We start from the raw sequence: 25,117 nt of genomic DNA on the forward strand, positions 1-25,117 counted from the left end.
ATCTTCCTAAAGACCTATGCTGTGGCTTTTTAGCTGGTCATGTCTGTTTAGGGCAGCGGTTCTTGATCCTGGCTGTGCTTTCGAATCACCTGGAGAGCTCTCAAAAACATAAAAAACTAACTCTATCCCTAAAGAGTCTAATTTAATTGGTCATGATTTAATTGGGGCCCAGGCACTGGCATTTGAAAGCTCCCCAGATTATAATGTGTAGCCTGAGTCGAGAGGTGACTGCTCCAGCAGTAACAAGGACACTTTGATCTGGGCCTCTGTGACATCTGCCCATTGCTTGTCCTGGGCCCTGTATCTTGCCTGGTCCCTAGGCCTGAGCTGGACTTTGAGTTGGGAGGGAGCAGGCTGAACCGGGCCCTGGGCAGCAGCTGTCTCACAGCCCACTGAGTGACCAAAAGGTGTAAAGGGCTTGAGTTCCCCAATAGTGGTGTGAAGAGAAGTGGGGGGGATTGGTGAGGGAAGAGAGTGGCTGGCTGAGGCCTGAGTTCTGGCAGCTTTGTTGCCCATTGCCTTTTATTCTCCTTCTAGCTCACTTACTTTCTCACTTTACACCTAGGACACAATCTGAACTGGACTTTAAAGACTGTGAATACAAAGTTCAAGTCGTCTTAACAAAACAGCCCTCTCTGATGATAACTTTCATAGAGCTGCTTTCAAAACCAGACAGAAGCCAACCAAATGCACACAGTAACCTCAGAGGTAGGCAGGAAAGTTGTTAGTCCCCATTTTATAGATTTGGAAACCAAAGCTTAGAGAGTAAAGCAACTTGCCTAAGATGACTTAGGCAGCAAGTGGGGGAGTCAGTGTGATTGGGAAAAGCTTTTTCTCCAACTCGGTTATCATCTTTGAGCATTACTGTATTTCCTCAGTGGAAAACATTGCTGCCCTTTTCCTGGGTGCATAAACTCTTCCCTCATTCATGTAGCATTTCTCAAAAACAGAAGCCCTGCATTTCTCCTCATTCTGTCCATCTTTGCATAGAAAAATGTGCCATGCTAAGAGGATCCCTGGACGTGGCCTGTGGCAGTGTAGGTGTAGATATTGTCATTGACCCCCGAGACAATCCGCTGCTGCTCGGCTATTCCTTCTTTGTCACTCCCTCTGGGAGACCTGTGGGTGTGGCCCTTGAGGCCTGATTTGACTCTGGAGCTTTCTAGTATGTTGTCTCCCCCAACCCTTAAGGGGATCAGTTGGGCTCCTCCCCAGGGAGAGAGTCTGGGGTTAAATCTCAGTGGAATCCAGCTTGTGCCAGCTGAGTGCTGTCCCTGACCTGTCCTGGCATATCACCCTAGCCTTGGCCAGCACATGGCCTGCAGAACATAGTGGTTGAAACTGCTGGAATCTGCACATCTGGACACAGAGGCAGGACCAGGGGCCACAGACATTCCTCCATCACTCGCCTCAGCCTGCCCAGTGTCACTCTTCCCGCCAGGCACATAAGGCAATCCTCAGTCTGGGCTGCCTGGGCCCCAGCCCCAGGTGGATTGACTCTCCTGGGCGTAGGTGGTCACTCCTGGCCCCGGCCTGGGCAGGCTGGGATGGGCGGGAGGGACAAAGCAAAGCACCTTAGCTCAGCCCTTAATCACCAAGACCTACGTCCTTGACTGCTCCATCTGGGAGGGAGCCTCAGGGCCTCTCAGCCTTCCACGAGGTGGTGTATTGTCAGGAGCCAATGTCCCTGACATCCTGTTGGGTAATAACCCATTACATTCTCCAGATTCCTGCCAGGGAGGGCTGCTGGGGATTCATTCGGAGCCCTGCTTCTAACTCCTTGGCTCCTTTGTCTTTTGGAGCTATTGTGGCCTCTTTGAAACTTCTGCCTCTTAATCTCACTTCCTTGAGCCATCTGGCTCCAATTCTGACAGAGATATAGATGCAGCCACTTTCCAGACCCAGAAGAGAACACTAGCTGAGTCTCTTTCTCCCATTTTCTCTTTTTCCTTGGGACCCTTCAGTCAGTGTGGGGAAGGAACTCTCTGTTGAATGCTTGGTACAATGTGCCAGGTGCTTTTTCTCTCCGGTATTTTATTTAATGTTCTCAGTAGCTATTAGAAGTGGATTCTATTATTCTCATTTTACAGAGGAGAATACTGAGTCATAGAGAGGTTAAACAACTTGCCCAAAGTCAGAGAGCTGGTGACTGGCTAGTCAGAGAGCTAGTGACTAACCAGGATTGAAACTCAGACTTGTAACTCCACTAGACCAGAAGGGGCAGAAAAAAGTTTGGGGGCCTGGAGTTGGTTCCTTTGAGTCTAAGCCCTTTGTTTATCTGGCATCTGAAGGAAGGTGCCATAATGCAGTGGAAAGAACGCTGGGCATGGAATGAAAAGATCAGGGTCGTAGTCTCAGTTGTGACACTTAACTCTGTGACTTGGTAAAGTCCCTTGGGCCCTTTCCAGTCCATACTGTAGCTTTTAAAAAATACTGATTTGGAGAGTCTCAGCACAGATCAATTAAACGGGCCTCCGGGGACGGGGCCCCAGGGGATTGATATTTTTACAAAGCTTCCTAGCTGACTCTAACGTGCATCCAAGGGTGAAAAGCCCTGAGCTAGGTGATTTATGCCAGCGCTTCTCAAACTTTAATGTGCATGCAGGTCATCTGAGGACCTAGTTAAGTGTAGATTCTGATTCAGTAGGTCTGGGATTCTGCCTTTCTAACAAGCTCCCAGGTGATGCCCGTGCTGGTGGTCCAGGGATCACGCTTTGAATAGCAGGGGCTAGAGGCCTCTACATAGGAATGAAAAAACTTGGCGCCCACCTGAGTGAGCTGGTCCCCTTCCCACCAACCCTGGCCAGGGCCGCTGCCGAGCATTAGGGGAGTGGGCAGCCTGCCCCTCTCCCACAGGACTTGTGACTCAGGCAGGAGGCACAGATGTGTAAGATCAGGACTTCATCACTGCACTCTTCCGCCACCTCCAGGCTCAGGAAGGGCAGTCAGATGCCTCTCTCCTCCCCCTCGTCCTCCTTGTTCTGCCTCTAGCCATGAGTGACCGAGGGCTGCAGTGGTCTTCAAGGGTGTGTTCTTGACATGCAGACCTGTTCCTGGGGACTGGCTCCCCTGCCTTGGGTGGCCATTCTAGACCTGTGGCCCTTTAGAGGTCACTGTCTCCTTCTGTGTCTGCCTTTCTGGAAACTCGGACCTGGTCCTTCCTTTGGCACCTCCCCTTTGTCCTAATGACAGGAAAGCAGAGCTGGTTGCCTGGAGGGGCTCTGAGGACAGGGATGGGCCTTTTCCCGGGGGCATGGTAGGAGCAGGAGACAGGGAAGTGGCTGTGGCAGCCGGCTCAACTGTCCTAGCAGCAAAACCATGTCCCTCAAATGCTGCCTGGGATGGTGTGAAGTCCCTTTGGGCTACTTTTACCACATTCCGAGATCATCACCGGCCTAGAGACCTGGATCATTTCCTGGGCTTGCATTGCCCCCTGCCAGAGGGGCTGAGGTATTGCTAGCTGGGCTCTGTGGGAACAAACACTTTCCAGTACCTCTCAGAGGTCCTGGTGATTCCTAGATTTCTATCGTAGGTTAGAAGGTTGTAGTGACATAAAACACACGCATGTGCACACAGATGCAGGTGCAGGTGCGTGTACAGACCGAGGGGCCTGTGGGGGAGTGTGCACAGGTTCATGGTCCCATGCTGATCTATGTGGATCATGGACATGAGCAAACTTGGCTACAGTTACATGCAGAGACAGATGCTGGGACAGCAGCGACCAACGCACATGCTTTCAGAAATGCACAAGTGTTCATCCCCGCCCCACCCGTTTGCCCCCAAAGCCCTCAGGGGCTCCAGAAACTTCAGAGCCTTCTCTTCTCCCCATCGAATCCTCATTAGTGTGCGACCCTTGAGGAGCCTGTTGTTTCTTCTGACCGACTTCCACCTTCCCGTGCTGTTCCCTCCCTTGTCTACCCACCTAGCATCTCTGAAATGCCTTCTTGTCCTTTAACTTATGATTCCTGGCTGCCAGAATCTCATCTTGGATTTCCTTGTGGGAGAGCACTGGGGAGAGATCTCTTCCTGTCTTGGAGATATCCCACCAGTCTCCTTGGAGCCTCCTGGTCACAGGCACTAAGGAAGTAGAAGAAATGTTGGGGGCAGGACTCTGTGGGCCGAGAAGCTCTGCTGAGCCAGCAGCCTCTCTGTGCCCCCAACCACAATGCCAGGTCCCATGTTCCCAGCCCCACTGCTTCCTGGTACCACCTGGGTAGGGAACTGGGCAGTCCCAGGGCTCTGCTGCAGGTACTCAGCCTACCATGTCCAGGAGGACCTCCTTTGTGGCTTCAGTCCAGCTGCAAGTCTCCACTGAGGCTGGCAGGGGTGCCCCACCCTGTGCCAGGCACCCTCAGAGCAGAGGTGGGAGGCTAACCCAGCCATTGCCCTCCAAGACTCCCATAGGCCAGCACTGTCAGCTTGGCAAGCAGCATTGAGTTGTGCCACAAAGAGGCCAAGCCACGGGAGAGTGCCGGAACAGTCCTGGGAGGCCCTGTGGGGAGGGAGGTCTGGGACTTGGTGAATGGTTGGGGAGGGAGCGCACTGGTGAAGCTGCCATGTTAGAAGAGGTCGGAACCCTGAGCAGGAGTCAGACTGAGCTTGGACTCCGGCCCCTGCACTGTACTTTGTCAAGTGCGAGACTTGTAGACGAGCCCTTCCTTTCTGAGCCTGTTTGGAGATGTGTAAAATGGGCATATTAAAATCTGCACAGCTTATGGTGTGTGTTAAATGAGATTGGCTTATCAGAGTGCTGGGGAATGTTAGGTATGATGATAGGAGAGAATAATAGCTGTTGAACATTGTGTATCCCTAGCTGTACTAGGATGGTCTGCCTGGGTCATGGAAGGGGGTAGCTCCCCGGGGGTGGTGGGAGGTGAAGACACAGCAATGGTTTCTTCCCCTGGCAGTATTCCTTGACCCCAGATGTTCCTGGGAGTTGCTGCTGCTGGTGGTCCTGTTCTTGGGCAGGGGTGGGAGAGTGGGAGGGGGATTGGGACAGGCAGGTAATGCAGCATAAGAGAGGTGTCCCAGCACATCCCGGGAGTAGGGTTTGGGGAGCAGAGGGGAAATCCTAGCTGTGACATGGAGTGAATGTGCCAGCCCCTTTGTGCTTTTGTTGTCATTGCTAGGTCACCAGAGCTATAGGTGCCTCCCTACTGGAGGTGCAGGGGCGCACACCAGGGTGGCTTGGCGTCAGCACCCCCTAATCTCCTTTCTCTGTCTCTCTCCCCCTCATCTGTTTTAGAAGCTGAGGCCAGAAAAGCATGCAGGTGGCTCCGAGCGACAGGATTCCCTCAGTATGCTCAGCTTTTTGAAGGTAAGGCCACTCAATGGCTCCCCCTCCCCCACCCCAAACTTGCCTTATCCCTCCATTTTTCAGCTGGAAAATGGGGTCCCTCAGATCTTTTCTTCAACCACACAAGAAGCTGCGTACCCTGGCCCTGCTCCCGTAGTTACAACCTCTCTCCTACACCATCCTGGCCTCTCTCCTGCATGCTCGTCAGCTCTCACAAGCTCTGCAGTCACCCATGTGTTAAAGTACCGTGTCTCAAGCCGGGCCGCTGCTTTGTACCACCACATCTGCTTTGTACTGTTTCTGAGAACGCTATTTACATAGATGCAACATGGAGGGTGCACCCTGGCAGCCCTGCTTTCACCTTCCCTCCCCATGGCCTTATTTCTTTGCTTTCCTTCATTTTTCTGTTTTTCTCTAGAGTTGTTCATACTTGCTGTTTCCAGTTCCCCTCTTCTTCCCACACCCCCACTGTACCCTGGCTTCATCCCTACCTCGCCAACAAAACAGCCCTTGTCAGGCTCACCAGGGACCTCCATGTGGTCAAATTCAGCGGTCGCTTCTCAGTCCTGACTTAGTCTCTCAATAGCATTCAGCACAGCTGGCCACTCCAGCTCCTAGAATGCCCTCTTCTCCCGGCTGTCTCTCTGGCTGTCGCTCTCAGTCTCCTTAGCTGACTCGGCTTCCTCTAACTGCTCCTAGTTGTTAGGGTGTCCCAGGGCTCCGTCCTGGCCCCTCTTCTCGCTCGACATTTCTCTCCCAGGAGATCCTTGTCCAAGTACCATGTATATTCTGATGACTCCCCAGTGCCTCTGTGTCCAGACCTCAGTCCCAAGCTCCAGATTCATCTCTTCGACTCCGAATTCAGTATCTCTGCTTAGCTGTCTGACAGACGTCTCAGATGTCACCGCCTGATGGCACCACCACCACTTAAGCCCCACATCCAGGCATCATCCTCCGTTCCTCTTTTCCTTTGTCCACCTATCTAACCCTCCAGCAAGTCCCTTCTCCCTCCAGAATATATCTTGAATCCATCCACTTCCTACCACCTTCACTGCCACATCGGTGTGACCCGCTCGCCTGGCCTAGTGCTGCAGCCTCCTTTCTGTGCTCCGTCCTCTACTCTGAATGCACAGCAGCTGGAGGGACCCTGGGAGTGCAGGCCGGCCTACATTACTCGGTTACTCTGCTCTGTGTTACTCCTCCGCTGGCTTCATAGCACACCCAGAATGAAGTGAGCGTCAGCACTTTGTTCCCGCCAACGAGACTGCATCACCCAGCTTCCACATACTTCTCTCTCCTTTGCTCACTACTCTCCGGGCTGCTTTCTACCACTTGCTCACGCCAGGCTCTAGCCCTCCTTGGAGCCTTAGTTTCGGTCCTGCCTGGGACTTTCTCCCAGGCTCTTTGCACGGCTGGCCCCTTCTCGCTCTTCAGGGCTCAGCTCAGAAGTCACCACCTTAGCAAGGCCTCTCTTTATCCCGTCACCCTGGCTCATGTCTTTGCTAGCATTTATAACTGCATAGTTTGTTTCCCTCACATATTGTTCACTGTCTGTTGCCCCTGTGACAATGTAAACTCCATGTAGGCTTGGATCATTTTAGTCTCATTCACTGTTGTGTCCCCAGTGCCTGGCACAAAGTCGATGCTCAACTAATAATAGTAAATGAGTCCATGGGCTTGTTTTACCAGTAAGGCAGAGAGGTGTGGGATTTGGGGGATGCTCTTGCCTCTTCCCCCACTCCTTCCTCTTTCCCATCCTCTTCCCAGACCCCAGGGAGTGGGTGCCCTTTGCTCTGAGCAGTAGGGGAAGCGAGGTGTTGTTTGGCTGCACGCTGTCCTTGCTCTCTCCCTGGTCTCCCCGGTTCACCTTGGGTCAGGGAAGAGGTTCCCTGTCTGAGCAGCCCAAGATGCAGAGGGGACTGGAGGAGCCCAGATGGGCTCTGGGCAGCCACCCAGGGCCTCGAGCCTGCCGTCCCCCATGGACCTGCCAAAACTGACTGATGGGTCCTTTTGTCCAGCTTGACTCTGCTATCCTTTCCTTGACCTTCCCCCAACGGCCAGCCATGAGCTCCCTGGGCCCCTCCTTCGCTGAAGCCTTTCTCCTGCTCAGCTCTCGCCTGCCTGCCTCCCCGCTTCCTGGGCCCCCTTCTTCTCGCTCAAGGGTCGCTGGCACTGAGTTTCTAACCTGCCACCCTCGACTCATCTTGGCTTTTCTCTGCCATACAGAAGGTTCGTTTCCTGTGGATATTGGCTCTGTGAAGAAGGACCACGGTTTTCTGGACGAGGACTCTTTGGGGGCCTTGTGCAGGTAGGGGTGCTAAGGGCCAGACCTGGGAGGTCAAGGGCCTGGCTTGGGGCTTCCTCATGGGAGAAAGCAATCCTTGTCCCCTCTGACAGAGGAGGAGCCTGCCTATTAACAAAGCTCATCTGCTGCAGTCACGCTGTTCACTCTGTCTACTGTGTCTGTGACATCCTCACCCACCCAGGCACTAGAAAGCCAAGGTCCAGCCTTGATTCTTTTTTCCCTTCAGTTAGAGCCTCCAAACATTCCTCTGATTTGTCCCCTCTCTACTTGTTTGAGGCCAAACCACGACTTCTTGGATTCATCCTCCTAACTGGCCTTCCTGCCTTCCGGCTCTGCATTCGCCTCCTTGCTCTGATCCAGCCTCCCTATAGCCACCAGAGTCAGCTTCCCAGTGGGTGCTCCTCTGCTTCAAATGTCTCGCTGTCTGCAGGGAGAAGTCCAGAGCTTTTATAGCATGACACCTGAGGCCTTTTGCAACCTGGCTTTGACTGACCTTATCAGCCTCAGTCCTCCCCTCACACACACACTGGTCTGTTTACTGACCGTTTCCCTCTCTACATTGTCACAGGCTCTGATCGAAGCCTGGTATAGGAGTCCCTGTTTCTCTGTCCCTCTGAATCCTATTTCTGTTCTCCTGCAAGTCTTCCCTGACTGCATTCCCCTGCCTTCATGGAAGTTCCTTGTCCCACCCTCTGTGTGCCTGCTGTGCCTTCTGCCTACTCTGTTTTTGAACGTGTCCCATCTCTGTAGTGGGTTTTTCCACATCTATATGTTCCCAGAGGGCAGAGCCCATAATCTCCACAGCATCATGTCTGGCACTGAAACCTTCATGAACACGGGGACTTGGGAGAAGTTTTGATGTCTTGGGCACGCAAAGCAGTGGGTGGCATCTTGGGAGTGTCTTGGCAGGCTATGCCCTGCAGGCTCTGGGGCTTGGGACCCTTGAGTGAACCCTGCTTTGTTTCCTTGCAGGAGGCTGATGACCTTGAACAGTTGTGCCTCGATGAAACTGGAGGTTCATTTTCAATGCAAGCAGGTGAGTTAGGACAAGGGTAGGCTCTGTGGTCTTGTGGTACCATGGGGAACCCAGGTCAAACAAAAACCACTTATGAAACTAGCTCCAGTGTCCTGTGAGTCTGGGCTGTCTGGAGCGGTGCCTTGCTCCAGCCTGGGAGTGGGGTGTAGGGGGCTGTATGAGGCTGCTGGGTTTTGGTGAGCCTGGTCTCAAAGTTGGGGTGTGAGAACAAGTACCCTGGCCCGCAGCCTTACCCACCCCCCTCAGCCCACCCCTCCCTCCTGGATTTACTAATAACTTGACCTAGTGATGGCCGTCCCTCAGGGAAATCCATCTGCCTACACTGCCTGCTCTGTGATGGCAAAAATTCCTTGACTAGGGGGCAAAGACAGAATAATGTGATGGAAAATCATGGCCTATATGGTCTTAGAAGTCAAGATCCCTAACCTCACCCCACAAGGTCTTACCCCACTGAGCCTCATTTTCTCCATCTCTGCAGTGAATTGGGGGTGGCATTAATAGCCTCCAAAGGCCTTTCTGACTCGGCCAATCTGGGATTGTAGAAACGGAGAGGGCTCTTGGTCTGCATGTAGCCCTGGAATGTGGGCCGGATGAACCCATCCTTCCCTGGGGTCAGGCTTTGTGGCTTTTCTCTGGAGCTTTTTCTGCCAGAGTCCTGCCATCTCCAAGTTGCCAGAGCACTGGCCCGGGAAGCAGGAGACACCTGGCGGCTGGTCCCAGCTTTGCACTGACTTTTCAGTGACCTTGGACAAGCCTCTTCCCCTCTCTGGTCCTCAGTTTCCCCACTTTGCAAATTAGAAAACTAGAAAATCTAAAATATCCTTTCTAGCTCTGCCATTCTGGGATTCTAATCTAAGACTATAGCCTAGAGACTCACTGGGAGGCTGCTGAGAACAGGAGGTCAAGATGCTTGGATTCTGGCTCTGGCTCTGTCACTGACTTGCTGCAGACATTGTATGACCTTGGGCAAGTGGCTTCTTATTTGTTTGGGTTTCCCTATCGGTAAAATGGGGAGGAATTTGATTGATCAGATGACCACTAGCCTCCATCTGGGCTTCCTCCATGACTCCTAGCTTCTTCTGGCAATCCCAGAGCCAGTTCCCCTTCCTAGGACGTGTTCTCAGCCAGAGAGCAGGGCCCTTTGCCCCAAAGTCCCCCAAGAGTTTGGAGGCAGAGAGTGGAGCCCAAGCAAGGGCTTGTGGGCTGGACACCTCTGACCCCACCCTGTGGCGCCCTTCCCAGAATGAAGACTCAGAGGAGGAAGAGCACTGTACCATCAGCAACCACTGGGCCTTCCAGCGAGAAAGTAAGCGCTGGTCTCACGTGGGCTCCTCTGACCTGCTGGCCCCACCGAGCCCTGGCCTACCAGTGACCTCCAGCTGTGAGAGCGTCCTCACTGAGCTTAGTGCCATCTCCCTGCCAGCCATCACTGTGAGCCTACCACCCGGGCCAGTGGACCTGCCCTTGCTAGGCTGTGCTCCCAGCCCGAGTGGCCGGCCCTTCCTCAGCCCCACTCAGAACCAGGAGACTCCACAGGACAAAGCCAAGAAGCACCGTTCCCGGAGCTTCCTCAAGCACCTTGAGTCTCTGAGGCGGAAGGAAAAGGGTGGCAGCCGGCAAGCAGAGCCAGAGCGCAGCTCAGCCACCTCGGAGAAGGCCACCAAAGCCGCCTCTTTCCGAAGTCGCCGTGGCTTCCTCTACAGGGCCAAGAACCGGGCGGCCACCTCAGCCAGTGGCGGTGGCACTGAGACTCAGAGGGCCTGGGAGGCCTGGCCTGTGGCCACATTCCAGCATCCTCGGCGGGCACACTGGGGTGACTGCCTGGTGCACGTGCCCAGGGACCACAAACCAGGCACGTTCCCTCGCTCCCTGTCCATTGAGAGCCTGTGCCCTGAGGATGGACACCACCTGGCAGATCGGCAGCCAGGTAGCTGCTGGGGCTATGAAGGGCGCCGGGGCTCCTGTGGCTCCACGGGCAGCCACGCCAGCACCTATGACAACATGCCTGAGCTGTACCCAGCTGAGCCTGTCCTGGCTGGTGCCGAGGCTGAAGAGGAGGAGGAGGGTGGGGACAGCTACACGCACCTGGATGACATCCTCCAGCACGTGTGGGGGCTGCAGCAGCGGGTGGAGCTCTGGTCTCAGGCCATGTACCCAGACCTGGGGCCTGGAGATAAGGAAGAGGAAGAAGAGGAGGAAGCCGCTTCATCGGTAGAAATAGCCACCGGTGGAGTGGAAGGCCAGACCGATGAGGCTCGGGCCCAGGGAGAGGCTCCAGCCCTCAGGGAGTCCTTAGCCCTGGGCCAGGCGGATGTCCAGCCAGGAGTCCCGGCTCAGGCTCAGGCCCCAGCTGAGGCTGAGCTCCTGGCACTGGCAGAGGCCGGGGCTCCCGGCTTGGCCCAGGATCATGAGCAGGAGGCAAATTCAGGCGGGGAACCCACCTCTGCCTCCAGTCTGTCTGTGGAAGAAGGACACTCCATTTCTGACACTGTGGCCTCCTCCAGTGAGCTGGACAGTAGCGGGAACTCCACAAATGAGACCGAGGCCACAGGGTCCCCGGCTGGACTCCAGGCATCAGCACCCCGTGAACGACGAGATTCAGGTGTTGGGGCCTCACTTACCAGACCCTGCAGGTGGGAGTTCAGGGTAGGGGGTGGGGCAGGGCTTCTGTTGTCCCTCTCTCTCTCTTTCCCCCATCTCCCTGTCCCCTCCCTCCCTTCATCTCTCCCCCTACCCCCTTTCTCTCTTCCCTTCCTCTTTCCCTCCTCACCATCCCCCCCACAAGCCAATTTCTTCATCACAAGGCGCAGAGGCAAGTTCTTAGGGGCTGAGTGATTGCCAGCTGGCAGCCAGTGCCAGAAGAGAAATAGAAAGAGTAATGGGACTCAGGAATCTGGGATGTGAGGTTCAGGACCTGCCTCTGCTATGGCCTTGCGCAAACTGTGACTCCTTTTGGGTCTCAGTTGCCCCATGTGTAAATCAAGGGCATCACAGGAGATGGTCTCTGATCCCCAGCTTCGCTATTCTGGGTTTCTCAGAGCAGCCCCTCCACTGCAGTCTTGAAGGGAAGGGGGACTGATACTGTTTGCTGGCACTAGATGGGCCTGAGCTCTGTGCCACCCTTCCTGACAGCATCTGGCCGCTGTGCAGCCCTGGAAACCAACACTAAGCTTTCTCCACCCTGGGGCCCAGCATCAATGCTGACAGTGGTCCCTTCTCCTTGTATATTTTCTTTTGGGGAAAAATAAAAAGACCAGAAGAACACAATTTTACTAAGGTTTACTGAAACCTGCTCCTCTGGCCTTCTCTACCCCCTCACCCCTCACCAGGAAGCTCCGTTGGCACAGCTTCCAGAACTCCCACCGGCCCAGCCTCAATTCGGAGTCGCTGGAGATCAACCGGCAGTTTGCCAGCCAGATCCACCTCTTGCACAAGGGCTCACTGCTGCGGCTCACCGCCTTCATGGAGAAGTACACTGTCCCCCACAAACAGGGCTGGGTCTGGTGAGTCCTGGGCCATGGTGGGCGCCCAGCTGCTCATCCAAGTCCTGGATCCCTCTCTGCCCCCACTCCAGGACCCTGGGAGGGTCACCCTCAGAAGGTGGGTGCAGGCAGGTGGAGCCCCTAGGCCAGTGGAGTGGTGGGATGTGCCAGGAGGCTGGAGAGGTCAGCGTGGCTCTGGGTGGCAAATGTATGTCTGTGAGGGATGCACATAGGATTCACATGAGTGTGTGCCATGAATGAGGAGGGGTGGGGTGGGGGTCGGGACCCCAGGCCCCCCAGCTATACCTCCTCCATCCCAATTTCCATGCTGCCACCAGGGAGATTGTCCTAACACGCATCTTTGGTGGTCACTCTCCTAACAAATACCCTCCTGTGGCTCCCCATTGCCAAAGAATACGGTCCAGTTTCCTTCCCATCATGATCCTTTCACGTTCCAACCCCGCCTCATCTGTCAGGCTCTGTAGTCCGCCATACCCAAGCGACACCACCATACAGGCCAGCAGACTAGTCGCCCTTCTCTGAATGCGCCATGCTCTTGTTCCTGCCTCTTTGCCTTTGCCCATGCTGTTCTCTCTGCCTGGGATGTCTTTTTCCCATTTATCCTCTGGGACAAGGGCTACCCATCCCTTAAGAGCCAGCTGAATTTCCACCTTCTCTCTGAAGCCTTCCCTGACCCGCTAGGTACATACAATTCCCCTCCCTCGTGGGTCCTCCCCTAAGTTCTTGGCCCACTTCTGGCCACATGTATTGTCACTGCCTGTCAATGCAGTCATCTCCTTGACCAGACTGAGAGCTCCCTGTGTTCCTCTGGGACTCCCTAGGACTGGGCCCAGAGCAGGTGCTCGATGAATGTTGACTCTGGGGAGATGGCATGTTTCTTACCCTGCTCACCCACACCTGAGTCCCCCAAGACTGCAGAGTCTCCAAGCTGTGTCTGGGCCTACCCCATCCTTGTTCCTGATCTTTTGTCCCTCCCCCAAACAGGTCAGTGCCCAAGTTCATGAAGAGGAACAAGACACCGGACTACCGGGGTCAGCATGTGTTTGGGGTGCCGCCCCTCATCCATGTGCAGCGCACAGGCCAGCCACTACCCCAGAGCATTCAGCAAGCCATGCGCTACCTGCGTAGCCAGTGCCTGGACCAGGTGAGGCCTTCTGGGGAGCACGAAGAGAGATGGTGATGGGAAGGAAGTCCAAGGCTGAGGGATTAGGGAGGGGAGCTGCTGTGGCCTTCCCCCTGGGTTGGGCTGGCCCACCAGAGACTTTTCCTATCCTCAGGAAGGCCCAACAAGGATGGACTCAAAGCTCCCTTCTGCCCGGCTCTGTGCCAGCTTTTTTCTGGCCCAGGCGCATTAGCCCCCACCTTCCAGGAGCCCGCCTTAACCGAGGTCCTCGTTTTCCTACTCATCTCCACTAAAGCCATCTTTCTCCTTCGTCCCAAGGCTATAAAAACCCTTCTCTTTGGTTTTGCCATTTCTCTCCTACCCTGCCCAGCAGGAAGCTTGCCAGGCTTGGATGTCTCTGGGGTGGCCTACACTCCTAAAACACCCGGTCTAGGGCTGGCCTCACAGTCTCCCTCCCACCCCTGCATGTCTCCCTCTCTCCCTCCCCTGCATGGGCCAGGTGGGCATCTTCCGCAAGTCCGGGGTGAAGTCCAGGATCCAGAACCTGCGTCAAATGAATGAGACCTCCCCCGACAACGTCTGCTACGAGGGCCAGTCTGCCTATGATGTGGCTGACCTGCTGAAGCAGTATTTCCGGGACCTGCCTGAGCCAATCTTCACCAGCAAGCTCACTCCCACTTTCCTACAGATCTACCAGCGTGAGTCGCCTGCACCTATCCTCAGTAACCTGCCAGGTTCTCGGCCTCCCTGAATCCTAGGGCTTGTGGAAGATAAACCTTGTGCAGGCAAGTGTAGCTGCGCCCATGAGCTCAGCGGAAGATTTACTATGCCGAGTTGGAAAGGTCCTTAGAGAGAGACCACATTCTATTCCCCAAACCCATTATATGGACTGAGGCCCTGAGGAATGGCGGGGACTTCCCCGAGCTCATGCTTCACATTACAGCCGGGCTTGATCTAGCACCCAGAGACCTCCCAGAGTCCACCTTCCCCCTCACCAACTTCCCCTTGGGACCACTGTGCCTTGTGCATTCCTGGAAGCAGGAAGCTTGCTGCCAGAGGCTCTTGGGGAATAAGGAAGCCCTTCTGTCTGCCTTCCTCACAGTCCTCCCCAAGGATCAATGGTTGGCAGCCGCGCAAGCCGCCACCTTGCTGCTCCCCGATGAGAACCGAGAGGTGCTACAGACCCTGCTCTATTTCCTAAGCGACATTGCCTCTGCTGAGGAAAACCAGATGACAGCTGGTAACCTGGCTGTGTGCCTGGCACCTTCCATCTTCCACCTCAACGTCTCCAAGAAGGATAACCCCTCCCCCAGGTGAAACAGGGCAAGGCATGGCAGGGCCAAGCAGGAAGGGTTTGGGCCCCATTGGCTCTTTGGCCCTGGATGATTGGCACTGCAGTTCCCAGGCATCACCACAAGGGGTCAGCCTGACTCCTCAGGGGCCCTGGGCTGGTTGGATGCTGTGAAGCAGGGTCTTCAAAAGGGCAGCAGGTTGTTTTGTGTTCAGGACTGGCAAACAGGCTTCTGGGGAGCTTGTCTTGTGCCCTCGTGCCATCCTCTCTTCCTGGCCCTTCCCTCCAGGATCAAGAGCAAACGCAGCCTGGTTGGCCGGCCAGGCCCTAGGGACTTGAGTGAGAACATGGCTGCCACCCAGGGCCTGTCACACATGATCAGTGACTGCAAGAAACTTTTCCAGGTGAGTCACTCTAGGCCGTGGTGCCTACTTCCCAGACCCGGCGGAACCAACATGCCTGACCTTTGCGCTCTAAGTCAGGGATAGGGCGCATCTTGACACATATGCTTCAATCTCCTACTTTCAGCTCTTGCCCTACAAAGTTTTTCATCTACCACACCGCAGTAGCCAGGTCTCTCCGCTCCCTTAAAATGAACCTGGCAGACCCTGTGGGCTCTGGGACTGGGGGTCCCTGACGCTGCTGCTTCCCATGGCCCCCAGCCTGGTGTGTGTGTGCTCTCCCAGGTGCCCCAGGACATGGTGCTACAACTGTGTGGCTCCTACAGCGCCGCTGAGCTCAGCCCTCCGGGCCCAGCGCTGGCTGAGCTGCGGCAGGCCCGAGCTTCTGGCATGAGCCTGAGCCTCTACATGGAAGAGAGCATCCAGGAGCTGCTGCGCGATGCCGCTGAGCGCTTCAAGGGCTGGATGAGTGTGCCAGGGCCCCAGCACACGGAGCTGGCTTGCAAGAAGGTGAGGACCACACTGCCCAGGGTGGCCATGGGGCCGGGAGAGGACAGAGTGCAGGCTGTGTGCAGGGATCCTCAAGGAAGGAGCTGCCCCCGCCTGTCTCGCTGTGCCTCCGCCTGATACTTGGAGAATGTCAGCCAGCAGAGCAAGGACCTTAAGGAAGTGAGAAGCAAATGAGACCAGGGCTCTCCCTCAGGGAGCACCTGCCAGAATTATCTTCCCAAAAGCCCACTCCAGACGTGTCACTACTTTTAGAGCCTCACCTGCCATCCCTGCCTGCACTGCAGTCACGCTGAGCTCCTCACGTTTCCACCTTTGCGCTTCTGCCCCTGCTGTCGCTGTCCTCCTGCCTGGAAGGACCTGCCCCAAGCATTATATTTCCGCAGCCACTTTCAGCCCCAGCTTGATATGCCCCTCCTCCATTCAGAGCCTCCAGTCGTGCCCCAGGCTGGAGGTGACTTCTCTCTGTCCTTCTCTTGGCACTAGCCATGTTCTTTCTCGGATTCTGATTATAAGTAAGACTGCAAGCCCAAGGTTTGCCATGGATAAACCGGTCATAGTAAAAGCTTCCTTACAGGGTCAGGGTGAGAAGCTTGCACAGGGCCTGGCACATGCAAAAGGCTCAGGAAGTGGCAGCTTTTGTTGCCATGCACGTGTTCCGCTTCCCACACTAGATGGGGAGTTCCTTGAGGATGACCACCATATTCAGTTCTGGAAATTCCAAGCACTGTGCCCATTGCTTGGTAGAGCCTAGTAGGCCTCAGAGAATGTGTGTCCTGTCATCTCTCTGTGCTCTTGAGCAGGCGGAGGAGAGAAATCTGGAAAGGAGAAAGAGGACAGGGAGCACAGGGCTGGCCTGTCTGGCTCTGGCTGGGGTTAGCGGAGCAGTCCTGCCGCCTTCCCTTGCTGGGGGCTGGAGTGAGGGCAGGCCGGGGCCCAGGGGTGGATTGGGGGTTCTCCAGCCCTGACAGCTTCCCCCATCCCCACTCCTGTGGCTCGCAGGCACCAGACGGGCACCCGCTGTGTGTGTGGAAGGCATCCACAGAAGTGGCTGCCCCCCCGGCCGTGGTGCTACACCGTGTCCTGCGGGAGAGGGCCCTCTGGGATGAGGACCTTCTGCGGGCCCAGGTGTTGGAAGCCCTGATGCCGGGTGTGGAGCTGTACCACTACGTCACCGACAGCATGGCACCCCATCCCTGCCGCGACTTTGTGGTGCTCCGGTGAGGCGCTTGAGCTGTCACCCTGCTGTACTCGGGGGACTGGGGAGGTGGGGTGGGAACCGGCGCCAGGAAGCTGAATGTGTGTGTCCCTTCCCCACAGGATGTGGCGCTCTGACCTGCCCCGTGGGGGTTGCCTCCTCGTCTCTCAGTCCCTGGATCCTGAGCAACCCGTGCCGGAGTCGGGGGTGCGGGCCCTGATGCTCACTTCCCAGTACCTCATGGAACCTTGCGGCCTGGGCCGCTCCCGGCTCACTCACATCTGCCGCGCTGACCTCAGGTACCAGGCCACCTCCGCCCTGCGCCCCCCCAACCTCCACCCCGTGCCCCTGATCCTGGGGAGCAAGTCCTGTCTTCCTTGTCCCTGGCAAGGGCTCCAGGGAAGAGCCCACGGCTCATGCCTTCCTGCTTCTACTTCCCCAGGGGCCGTTCTCCTGACTGGTACAACAAAGTCTTCGGGCACCTGTGTGCCATGGAGGTGGCAAAGATCCGGGACTCCTTCCCGACCCTGCAGGCAGCTGGCCCTGAGACAAAGTTGTGAGCCTTGGCCTGGTCCCAGAGTGGCACCACTCAGGCCCCCTGGCACCAACGCAGTGAGGGGGAATGAGAGCAGAGCAGCCCCCGGATGGACGCTGCTTCCAAGGGTAGAGGCAAGGCCACGCGGTCGCCCTTACTTCCTGAAGCTCCTCCACATGTACAGGGAAGGAAAAGCGAATTTCAGTGTCCTGTCTCCACTCCACCTCCACCCGCAAACCTGTGTTCTGCCCTCCCGAGAGAGAGGAGTCATTTTTGGAGCAGGAAGACGGCTACTGCCCTTCAAGTCCAAGGAGCCACCAGTCAGTCTGAAGCCTTCCCAGCTCCTCCGCCTGCGGGGTGAGGAGGCAGAGAGTAGTGTGTGCTCCTAGCTCTCTGCCATTCTGAGAGGCCAAGCCATCCTGTTCGGTGCTAGGGTCCCTTTGAGTGTGGACAGGACGTTCTGGTAGTGCCTTTGGGCCCAACATTGGTCCTAAACTGGTTTTTGCAGAGAATTTGGACTGGAGTGGATGGGCACAGGGGCAGAGCACAGGGCAGCCCCAGCCACCATGAGCTGTTTGATTTGTGTAAATATGATGCTGATTTTTATGAGGCTGATTTAAAGAGGGGGCACTGATGGGTCCCAGTAGGTGACATGACGATTTGGGATAGCTTGGGATGTGAGAGTGGGGGGAACCTTCCTTTCTCAGGTCTCAAGAGACCAATGAACCAATCTCCCCTGACTCGGGCCCCATACTTTATCTGCCACTCCCTGGGGTCCTGTGTAGCCATGGGCCACGCACTGCTATGTCTAGAGGGTAAACAGCCTCGTTCCCACCACACGGGCTGAGCAAAAGCAGATGGTGGTGAGGAGACACTATCTGTGTCCGTGTCGCCTTTCCTGCTCTTCCTGCCTGCGGTAGCAGGCTGATATGACAGTCCCTTCCTCCAGCAGAGACCTGGCCCCTGGTTCAAGCAGCCAGCCAGTCAGATGGAAGGGCATAATGTCATCTCAGCCTGCTGGGGCTTGATCCAAACCTGACCTATCCCACCCACCAACCATCTTGGTTCACATGCAAAGTCAAATGCCAAACGCCAGCTGGTGCTTTATTATTATTTTTGGCTGAATAAACTGGAGTGGGATGGGTTCCAGCCAGTCAGTTGTAATGTTTAAACCTATCTATTTTATTTGTACCTGTAAATACTGTACAGTCAGAATATAAAAAATGTATTTGTGTATATATAGATACATATATATACACACACACACACATCTATATATACACACACGCACACACACACACACACACACACACGTATTCTATCATGAGTGTACCATAATCTGTTGGGTGGGGGCAGGGGTCTGGAAAGCCTCGGCGGGAAGGGCACTTAAGATGAGACAGGGGAGGTGGAGAGCATGGTCCATGTGACCCCCCCCCCCAGTGGAACAATAAAGCATTCCTACAGATGCTCTCTGTCTGTGTGGTTGTCTTTGCTGAGACGATGGGCCAGGGACAGAGGGCAAATTACAATGCAGTTTCGGTGTTAGGGTCAGAGGTTGTGAGTGTTACCAACGTAGGACTCGGGGGAGGCCGCAGGAGAAATGGGGAAGGGCCTCAGCCTTTCTCTTCGGGAGATGATTGGGGCTGGGAGAGGCATGATTCCGAGAAGCCAGGGCTTGGGCAGAAGCCGCAAACCCTATTCCCTGACCTGACCAGGTCCCCTATCTGAGTAGCCCCCAACACGACCTCACGCATCCTGATGATAGCCCTATGGAGGGATGCCTTCGCTATGCTGTCCTTTCTTCCCCTGCTGCACATGGCTCAAGCTGAAGGATGAAGAGTGGAGACCCAGCCTCAAGAGGCTTGGGGACCCTGTTCTACCCATAAGCCAGCCTGATACAGGTCTCAGTGCCTCAAGGCAGCCCCTGGTCTGGCTCCAGTGGCCGGCAGAGAGGCCCCTCATATAGACTTCCTGCTTTCTTTGCCACATTGCTGTAGCCATAAAATCCCCAAGCTTTGAGGGGCAGCTAGAGAGAGAGTACAGGCTTTGCAGTCAATCTGTTTGCATCCTTTGAGTGCTGTTGAGTAGCCTGGGGCAAACAAGTCCTGTTCTCTCTCTTTCTCCGAACCTCAGCTTCCTCTTGGGCCAAACAGTCCAGTGATCACTGCATCATGAGTCTGGCTCAGTAAGTGTGAACAGGGTGTCTGTCAAGTCCCATTTCTCTGTCACCTTCTTCCAATCTCTTCTTCTGGGTTCAGCTGTACCTACATGCCTTTGGCCTTTCCTCACTGCTGCTGCCTGGGGGACTTGGCTAAACCTGGAAGGGAGTGAGGTGGAGCAGAGAACCTGTCAGCCCCTTGACTTTGGGAAAACAACGAAGGCACCCCGTGTGTGATGTAGGATGGGAGATCACTCAAGCAGCTCTGGTGTTAGGGGACACTGGCGTGAAGCTCGAGCCAGTACTTTTCAAGGCAGGCAGCCAGGGGAACTTCTGGCACAGGTACTGCCCCCCACCTTCCTCCTCATGGAAGGAGGCCGTGGTGACGGTACAGAGGATACGGTTGAGCATGCTGTCCATGGGTGGCATGAAAATGTCAGGAGACAGAAAAGAGTTATGGAGGAGGTCCTTGGAAGGGCCAGAGAATTCCCCGTGTTTCAGCTCTGGACTCTGAGGCCCTGGACCAGTTGCCCAGTGTGGCTCCTCTATGTTTGGCATTTTAGGAGAGGTAGTACCAAGCAGGGGAGCTTCTCTGGGCCTTAGTGTTACACCCCTGCATAAAGCAGAGGCTTCCATCCCTCCATCCTGGCATCTCTGCCTGGCCCCCCATGCAGTCTGTGAATGGACTGCCATGGCTTATAGACATCGGAGTGGGTAACATGAGGCCGCCCAGGCCGCTCACTCCCACACATGGCAGGCACCACCCATGGCCATTTCTAACCCTCAGTCTTGTACCTTGATCCACCTTGAGTTGGCCTTTCCCTGGTGCCAGAGAATTCTCACCCTCAGGTTCCCAACCCCATTGCCTGTACGTTCTACTCTTATGCTTCCCCTGACCCAGTGAAACCAGGTTGTGGGTGAATCCCACATGGGAACTGAACGATCTGTCCACGAGCATCAATCTGTTATTTTCTAGTCTCCAGAGCCCTGTTGCCAGAGTGGCTGAGGGTAGATGGTAGACAAACCCAGGCTCAGAACTAGCTATATCATCATCTGGCTCTGTGACCTTAAGTGGCACATGTAACATTTCTGATTTGGTTTTCCTCACAGAAGATAAGGCTAGTGATTGTTTGTATCTTGCAAGCGTGTCATCAGGGTTAAATGAGCAAGCGATTGTGAATATGGCTACACAGTGCCTAGGACATGGCGGACATGAATAAATGGTAGTCTCCCCTGTCCTGCCGCCTCCCTGCCAGACTCCGTGGAAGGCTTGGGCTTGGGTGGGTAGGAGTGGGGTGCATATGCATATCATTTCCTGATTTGCACCAAGGCCCTACTTACCCTTTTGGCTCCCAGACCACCACAACCTCGGCTTTCACCATTCTGGACACACCTACCTCTTCACCAGGCTCTAAATATCCTACTGACCTCTTTACATCCTAACTACTGATTGGTTTTCACTCTACTTCCTTCTTGAGAATTGTCTTGAAGCCTTCCTTCCTTATCCTGTCCTCTCTGCCTCACCTTGCTCATTTGGGGCCTCGCTGACATCCACTGTTTCAGTTTACACCTCCGTGCAGATGCCGTCCCCCGCCCCGTCACTACCAAGATCTCCATCACTTCCTTTGGCTCTGGCCAGTATTTATCACTGCATGAATGGACCTTTCCACCTGGAGGCCCCACCTGCATATCAAACTTAACAGGCCCAAGCCAAACTCACCATCTTCCCACACACAGTCTTCTCCCTGCTGCCTGCTCTGTCTCAATTCGTGGTACATGTTATCTTCCTGGCTGCACAGCTCAGATCCCCAAATCAGCCATGATCCCTCCTTCTTTCTCAACCAATGCATCCATCCATCCATCCATTCCAATTCTCACCCATTCTGCTATTCAACAAGTAGTTGTGGAACGTCTGTTTTATGCCAGACTCTGCTGAGGCACAGAGAATACATCAGTGAACAAGACTGATAAGATTCTCACCTGCCTTTAGTGCACATTCTAGTAGATGGGTGAGTGGAGGGAGGGTGATGAAAGCAATAAAGCAGGCTGAGGTAGTAGTGACTGAGCACTTACTCCAATAGGGTGGTCACAGACGGCTTTTCTAAGCAGGTTACATGGAAGCCAAGACCCGGGGAAAATGAATGGGCTCTGCAAAGATCTAAGGTAAAGAGTTCTGGGCAGAAGAAATACTGAGCAAGTACAATGACCTTAAGGTGGAGACAAAGTTGGCATTCCCAGGTCAGAGTGGCTGGGGTGCAAGGAGCAGGGGAGAGTGGGAGAAGATGGGGTCAGAGAGGTAGGGCCAGATCACGTGGGCCTAATGGGGAAGTAGCCACGTCTTGTTGAGTCTCCTCGCACGGTGTCCCCCCTTCCAGCCCCTGCCCCAGTGTCTGCAGGAGCCCAGTTCACACTGCATTCCTTTCCACCTGGATATTCGGGAGAGGCCCTCATCTCTTGTCTCTCCTCTCCCACCCTTTTCCACCTATACCCAGTACCAGGTCAATCTTTCTAAAGTCGAGTGTCACCCTGTCTTTCTGACTCAAAAACTGTCAATGCCTCCACTTCCCCTCCCCCCACAATGCAGCCTTGACCTGTCCACCAAGTTTCTTACCCCTTACCCTCTGTTCTCCAGCTGTGTTCCAGGCATGCTCCCTTAGTTCCCTTTGCCAGGAGTGAAAGTAAGACTGTCTTGGACTCAGAGGACCCAGGTTCAAGTCTCAGCTCTGGCAGTTGTTAGCTGTGGGGCTGTGAGCAAGTTATTTAAACTTTCAGGGCCCCAGTTTCCCCATACATAACTAAAATGAGGTTCAGAGAGATGTGTGAATTACTTAGCAAGGTAGGTTGATTATTGCAAAGTGCTATCACCGTCCAACCTCACCAGTCTGGCAATAATACTCAATTCCAATATGTCTCCACCATGAAGTCATTCCCAAAACTTCCAGCAAGGTTTGTTCTATCCCTCCTCTGAGTTGTCATTGCCCTTTGCATCTAACACCTCCATCTTGCTGATGCCTCCTCTTAGGGTTCTTTGGGCACCAGTCACATTTCCAGTATCCCCAGTAGTTTGGGATTACCTGGGATCAGGATCCTGGTGGGGTTCATCACTGAGTCCTTCATAGTGCCCAGATCGAGGAGGCAGGGAGGCCCAGGGAAGGCATCTGGAGACACAGAAGTGGGTTCAAGTCCTGGTTCTGCCACTTCTTGGCAGTGTGAACTTGACTCTCTGAGCCTCAGTTTTCTCATCTGTAAAATGGGTACAGGAATGCCTACCTCCCTAGGGTGTTGCGAGGAACCCACATACCCAGCACAATGCCCAGTACAGTCCTAGGCAGAAAGGGAGCACGTCATCACTGTTTATTGTGTAGCCTCCTTTACTCCAAGCCCTTGCGCTACAAACCCCTCCACCAACTAGGTTTGCCCCCTTCCAGGCTCAGCCAGCTTCTCCCAACCAACCTGCCCCTGAGCTCACGAAGTACTTTTTGAGTGGAATTTTGTCACATAAAACTAACATCAAATGTACAAGCTCATCTCATCTAGGTTGAGACATCCAGGACAGGGACCAGGTGAGAGGTATCTCTGTAGCCCCAGTGGCCAGCACCGGACCTGGTCTAGAAGAGCCAGTGTCAGGGAGCTCAGGGAGGGTGTGCTGAATGCAGTTAAATATTTGTGTGTAGGAGCAGGGAGACATGAGAGAATATGAGATGGGGGCTGTGAGGATGGGAAGGGGCCCTGGAGCTCAAAGGAACCTGGGAAAGAGTGAGTGAGGATGGCATCAAACTTCTGCCACCCAGGAGTGAGCAGGTGGATACTGAGCGCTGACTCTATACCAGGCCCTGTGCCATGTATTTCCCACGCAGGATATCCTTTAACCTCAAAAGTCCCCTGTGCGGTGTTTAGCATGCCCTTTCCCTGGATGGAGATCTGAGAGTCTGAGAGGCAAGGAGACTTGCCCTGGGGTCCACAGCAAGCAAGCAGTTGAGCTGGAACTTCCGCCCAGACTCCCAAGCTTGTCTTCTTCCCACTGCCATCCAGAGTGAAGGGAGAGGATGCGCATACCTCTTGCTGGTAGCGGCAGTGTGTCTGCCAGAACAGTGGGGAGGGAACCGGGAGTGGAAGGTGTGAGAGCTGTTGAACAAGGGAGGGAAAGCATTTGAGGAAAGCTGAGCCCAGGACGCAGGGCAGAGGGGCAGGCCTGCTGGGGGTTGGTCTGCCCTGTCCCTAGGATTCCTGCCCTGCCCGGGAAGGGCCCTAGGGTGGCCTTGGGCTGCCACAGCCTCTAGACAGGCAGATGGTGTCTCAAGCCAACGGGGCAGGTCTGTGATTGAGCAGAGACCAGGGCCGCATATGAGCTTTCATGGCCCTGCCTACTTTTGCCTTCGTGGGCCCTTCCTTCCTAAACAATATTTTAAAATATATTTTACAACTACATTGGTATAAACTCAAATATTCTCTGGGCTGAACTAATCATTATATATTCACTGTTATTATATTCATTTTTTTTCTTCCGATGTTAAAATAAATTAAAATTAAAACATTTTCTTGGGCCCTAGATGCTGGACCTACACAACTAACAATAAGCTGGCCCTGGCAGAGGGCAGCGCAGAAGCTCTAAATGAGTAAAAACATCTCTGCTCTGGGGGAGAGAGGTCCTGAGGCCTGGGCAGCTGGGTGGCCGTCTCTACACTTCACTTTGGGCGCATTGAACACGAGTGACTGTGGACACCCCTTCTCATTTCCCAGCTCCACCCCAGCTATGCTTCCTAGTCCAGAGAGGCAAGCACGTTCCTGTCAGGGCCTCTAACTGGCTCCTATGGCCTTGGACCAACTTCTTGCTGACAAATGAGAGCGATTTATCGCCCCAGGCTCCTGACTGGGAGGCAGAGCCCCTGGTTCCCAGCTTCCTCTCCTCTGAGGGGCCGGGGAAGAGCTGGGCCCAACCTGAGGCTGGCCTCCTTCCAACCAGCCCCCCGGGGGGTCAGCTGAACCGGTGGCTCCAGCTTGTCCCTGGAGTGGGACATGTTGTAGAGGTCACAGAAAAACACCAGCATAAACAAGCACTGCTTACGCAGGCAGAGGAAATGGCCATGCCTTGGCCTGTGACAGCTTTATGAGGAGGGGAAGCAGAGATGAGGGGAGAGAAAGATGGGGGGTGGGGGGGGGCAAGGTGCTGAGAAGGGAGGCAGGGCCCAGGGCGAGGAGGGGGAGCTACAGAAATGAAACCCAACCCCTCCCTCTTCAGTGTGGTTGACACAGCTCGCCTACCTGTTTTCTCATTACATGTTCACAAAACCCTGAAGGTAGGTACACTTTTATCCCCACTTTTGAGGTGCAGAAACTGAGGCTTAGAGAGGTGAAGGAGGGCACTTGCCCAACATTATACTCAACTAGGGATTCTCTGTTAGTGGTGGAGTTTTAGATTTGAACAAATTGGGTCTGTGTGATTCAGTGTTGGGTGGGTGAGAAGAGCTCAGTCAGTTCGGTGGTGGCAGAGAGGTGGGGGTGAGTGAGGCAGGAGAGCCTTTTATCTGCACTGTTTCCCATAAAGTACACTTGATTTGTTTCCAAAATACTCTGGGGTGGGTATCAGCACACTAGTAGCTGATGTTTACTATATGCCAAGCACCGCTTACATACTTTACATTTCTCTCCTCCTCTAGTGCTTAGTGTGCTTTGATTATGACAGGCACTGGGTTGAGTACTTTAAGTGTATTTGCTCGTTCACTTTTCACAACACTCCTGTGATGAATAGCCCCATTTTACAGAT

General features: G+C 54.6%; 1 protein-coding gene across 6 annotated transcripts in view; it reads left to right on the plus strand.

Annotated features, from left to right (window-relative positions):
- STARD8 (StAR related lipid transfer domain containing 8) overlaps window positions 1-18,663 on the plus strand; it is a 70,787-nt gene extending 52,124 nt beyond the window's left edge. For 3 of the 6 annotated variants that reach the window (XM_036840586.1, XM_036840584.1, XM_036840589.1), the window contains 13 exons: window positions 5,246-5,317; window positions 7,523-7,604; window positions 8,574-8,637; window positions 9,880-11,270; window positions 11,967-12,140; window positions 13,125-13,284; window positions 13,763-13,961; window positions 14,366-14,576; window positions 14,844-14,958; window positions 15,241-15,465; window positions 16,465-16,682; window positions 16,783-16,959; window positions 17,103-18,643. In XM_036840586.1, the coding sequence (XP_036696481.1) occupies window positions 5,246-5,317; window positions 7,523-7,604; window positions 8,574-8,637; window positions 9,880-11,270; window positions 11,967-12,140; window positions 13,125-13,284; window positions 13,763-13,961; window positions 14,366-14,576; window positions 14,844-14,958; window positions 15,241-15,465; window positions 16,465-16,682; window positions 16,783-16,959; window positions 17,103-17,220 (3,206 nt within the window). In that variant the 3' untranslated portion in view covers window positions 17,221-18,643. Of the gene's footprint in view, window positions 1-565; window positions 709-5,245; window positions 5,318-7,522; window positions 7,605-8,573; window positions 8,638-9,879; window positions 11,271-11,966; window positions 12,141-13,124; window positions 13,285-13,762; window positions 13,962-14,365; window positions 14,577-14,843; window positions 14,959-15,240; window positions 15,466-16,464; window positions 16,683-16,782; window positions 16,960-17,102 lie in introns of all 6 variants that reach the window. The other 3 variants (XM_036840587.1, XM_036840590.1, XM_036840588.1) reach the window with 3 other exon arrangements.
- Window positions 18,664-25,117: the final 6,454 nt, after the last annotated feature.

The sequence above is a fragment of the Balaenoptera musculus genome, chromosome X (assembly GCF_009873245.2).
Source record: "Balaenoptera musculus isolate JJ_BM4_2016_0621 chromosome X, mBalMus1.pri.v3, whole genome shotgun sequence".
Taxonomy (NCBI): Eukaryota; Metazoa; Chordata; class Mammalia; order Artiodactyla; family Balaenopteridae; genus Balaenoptera; species Balaenoptera musculus.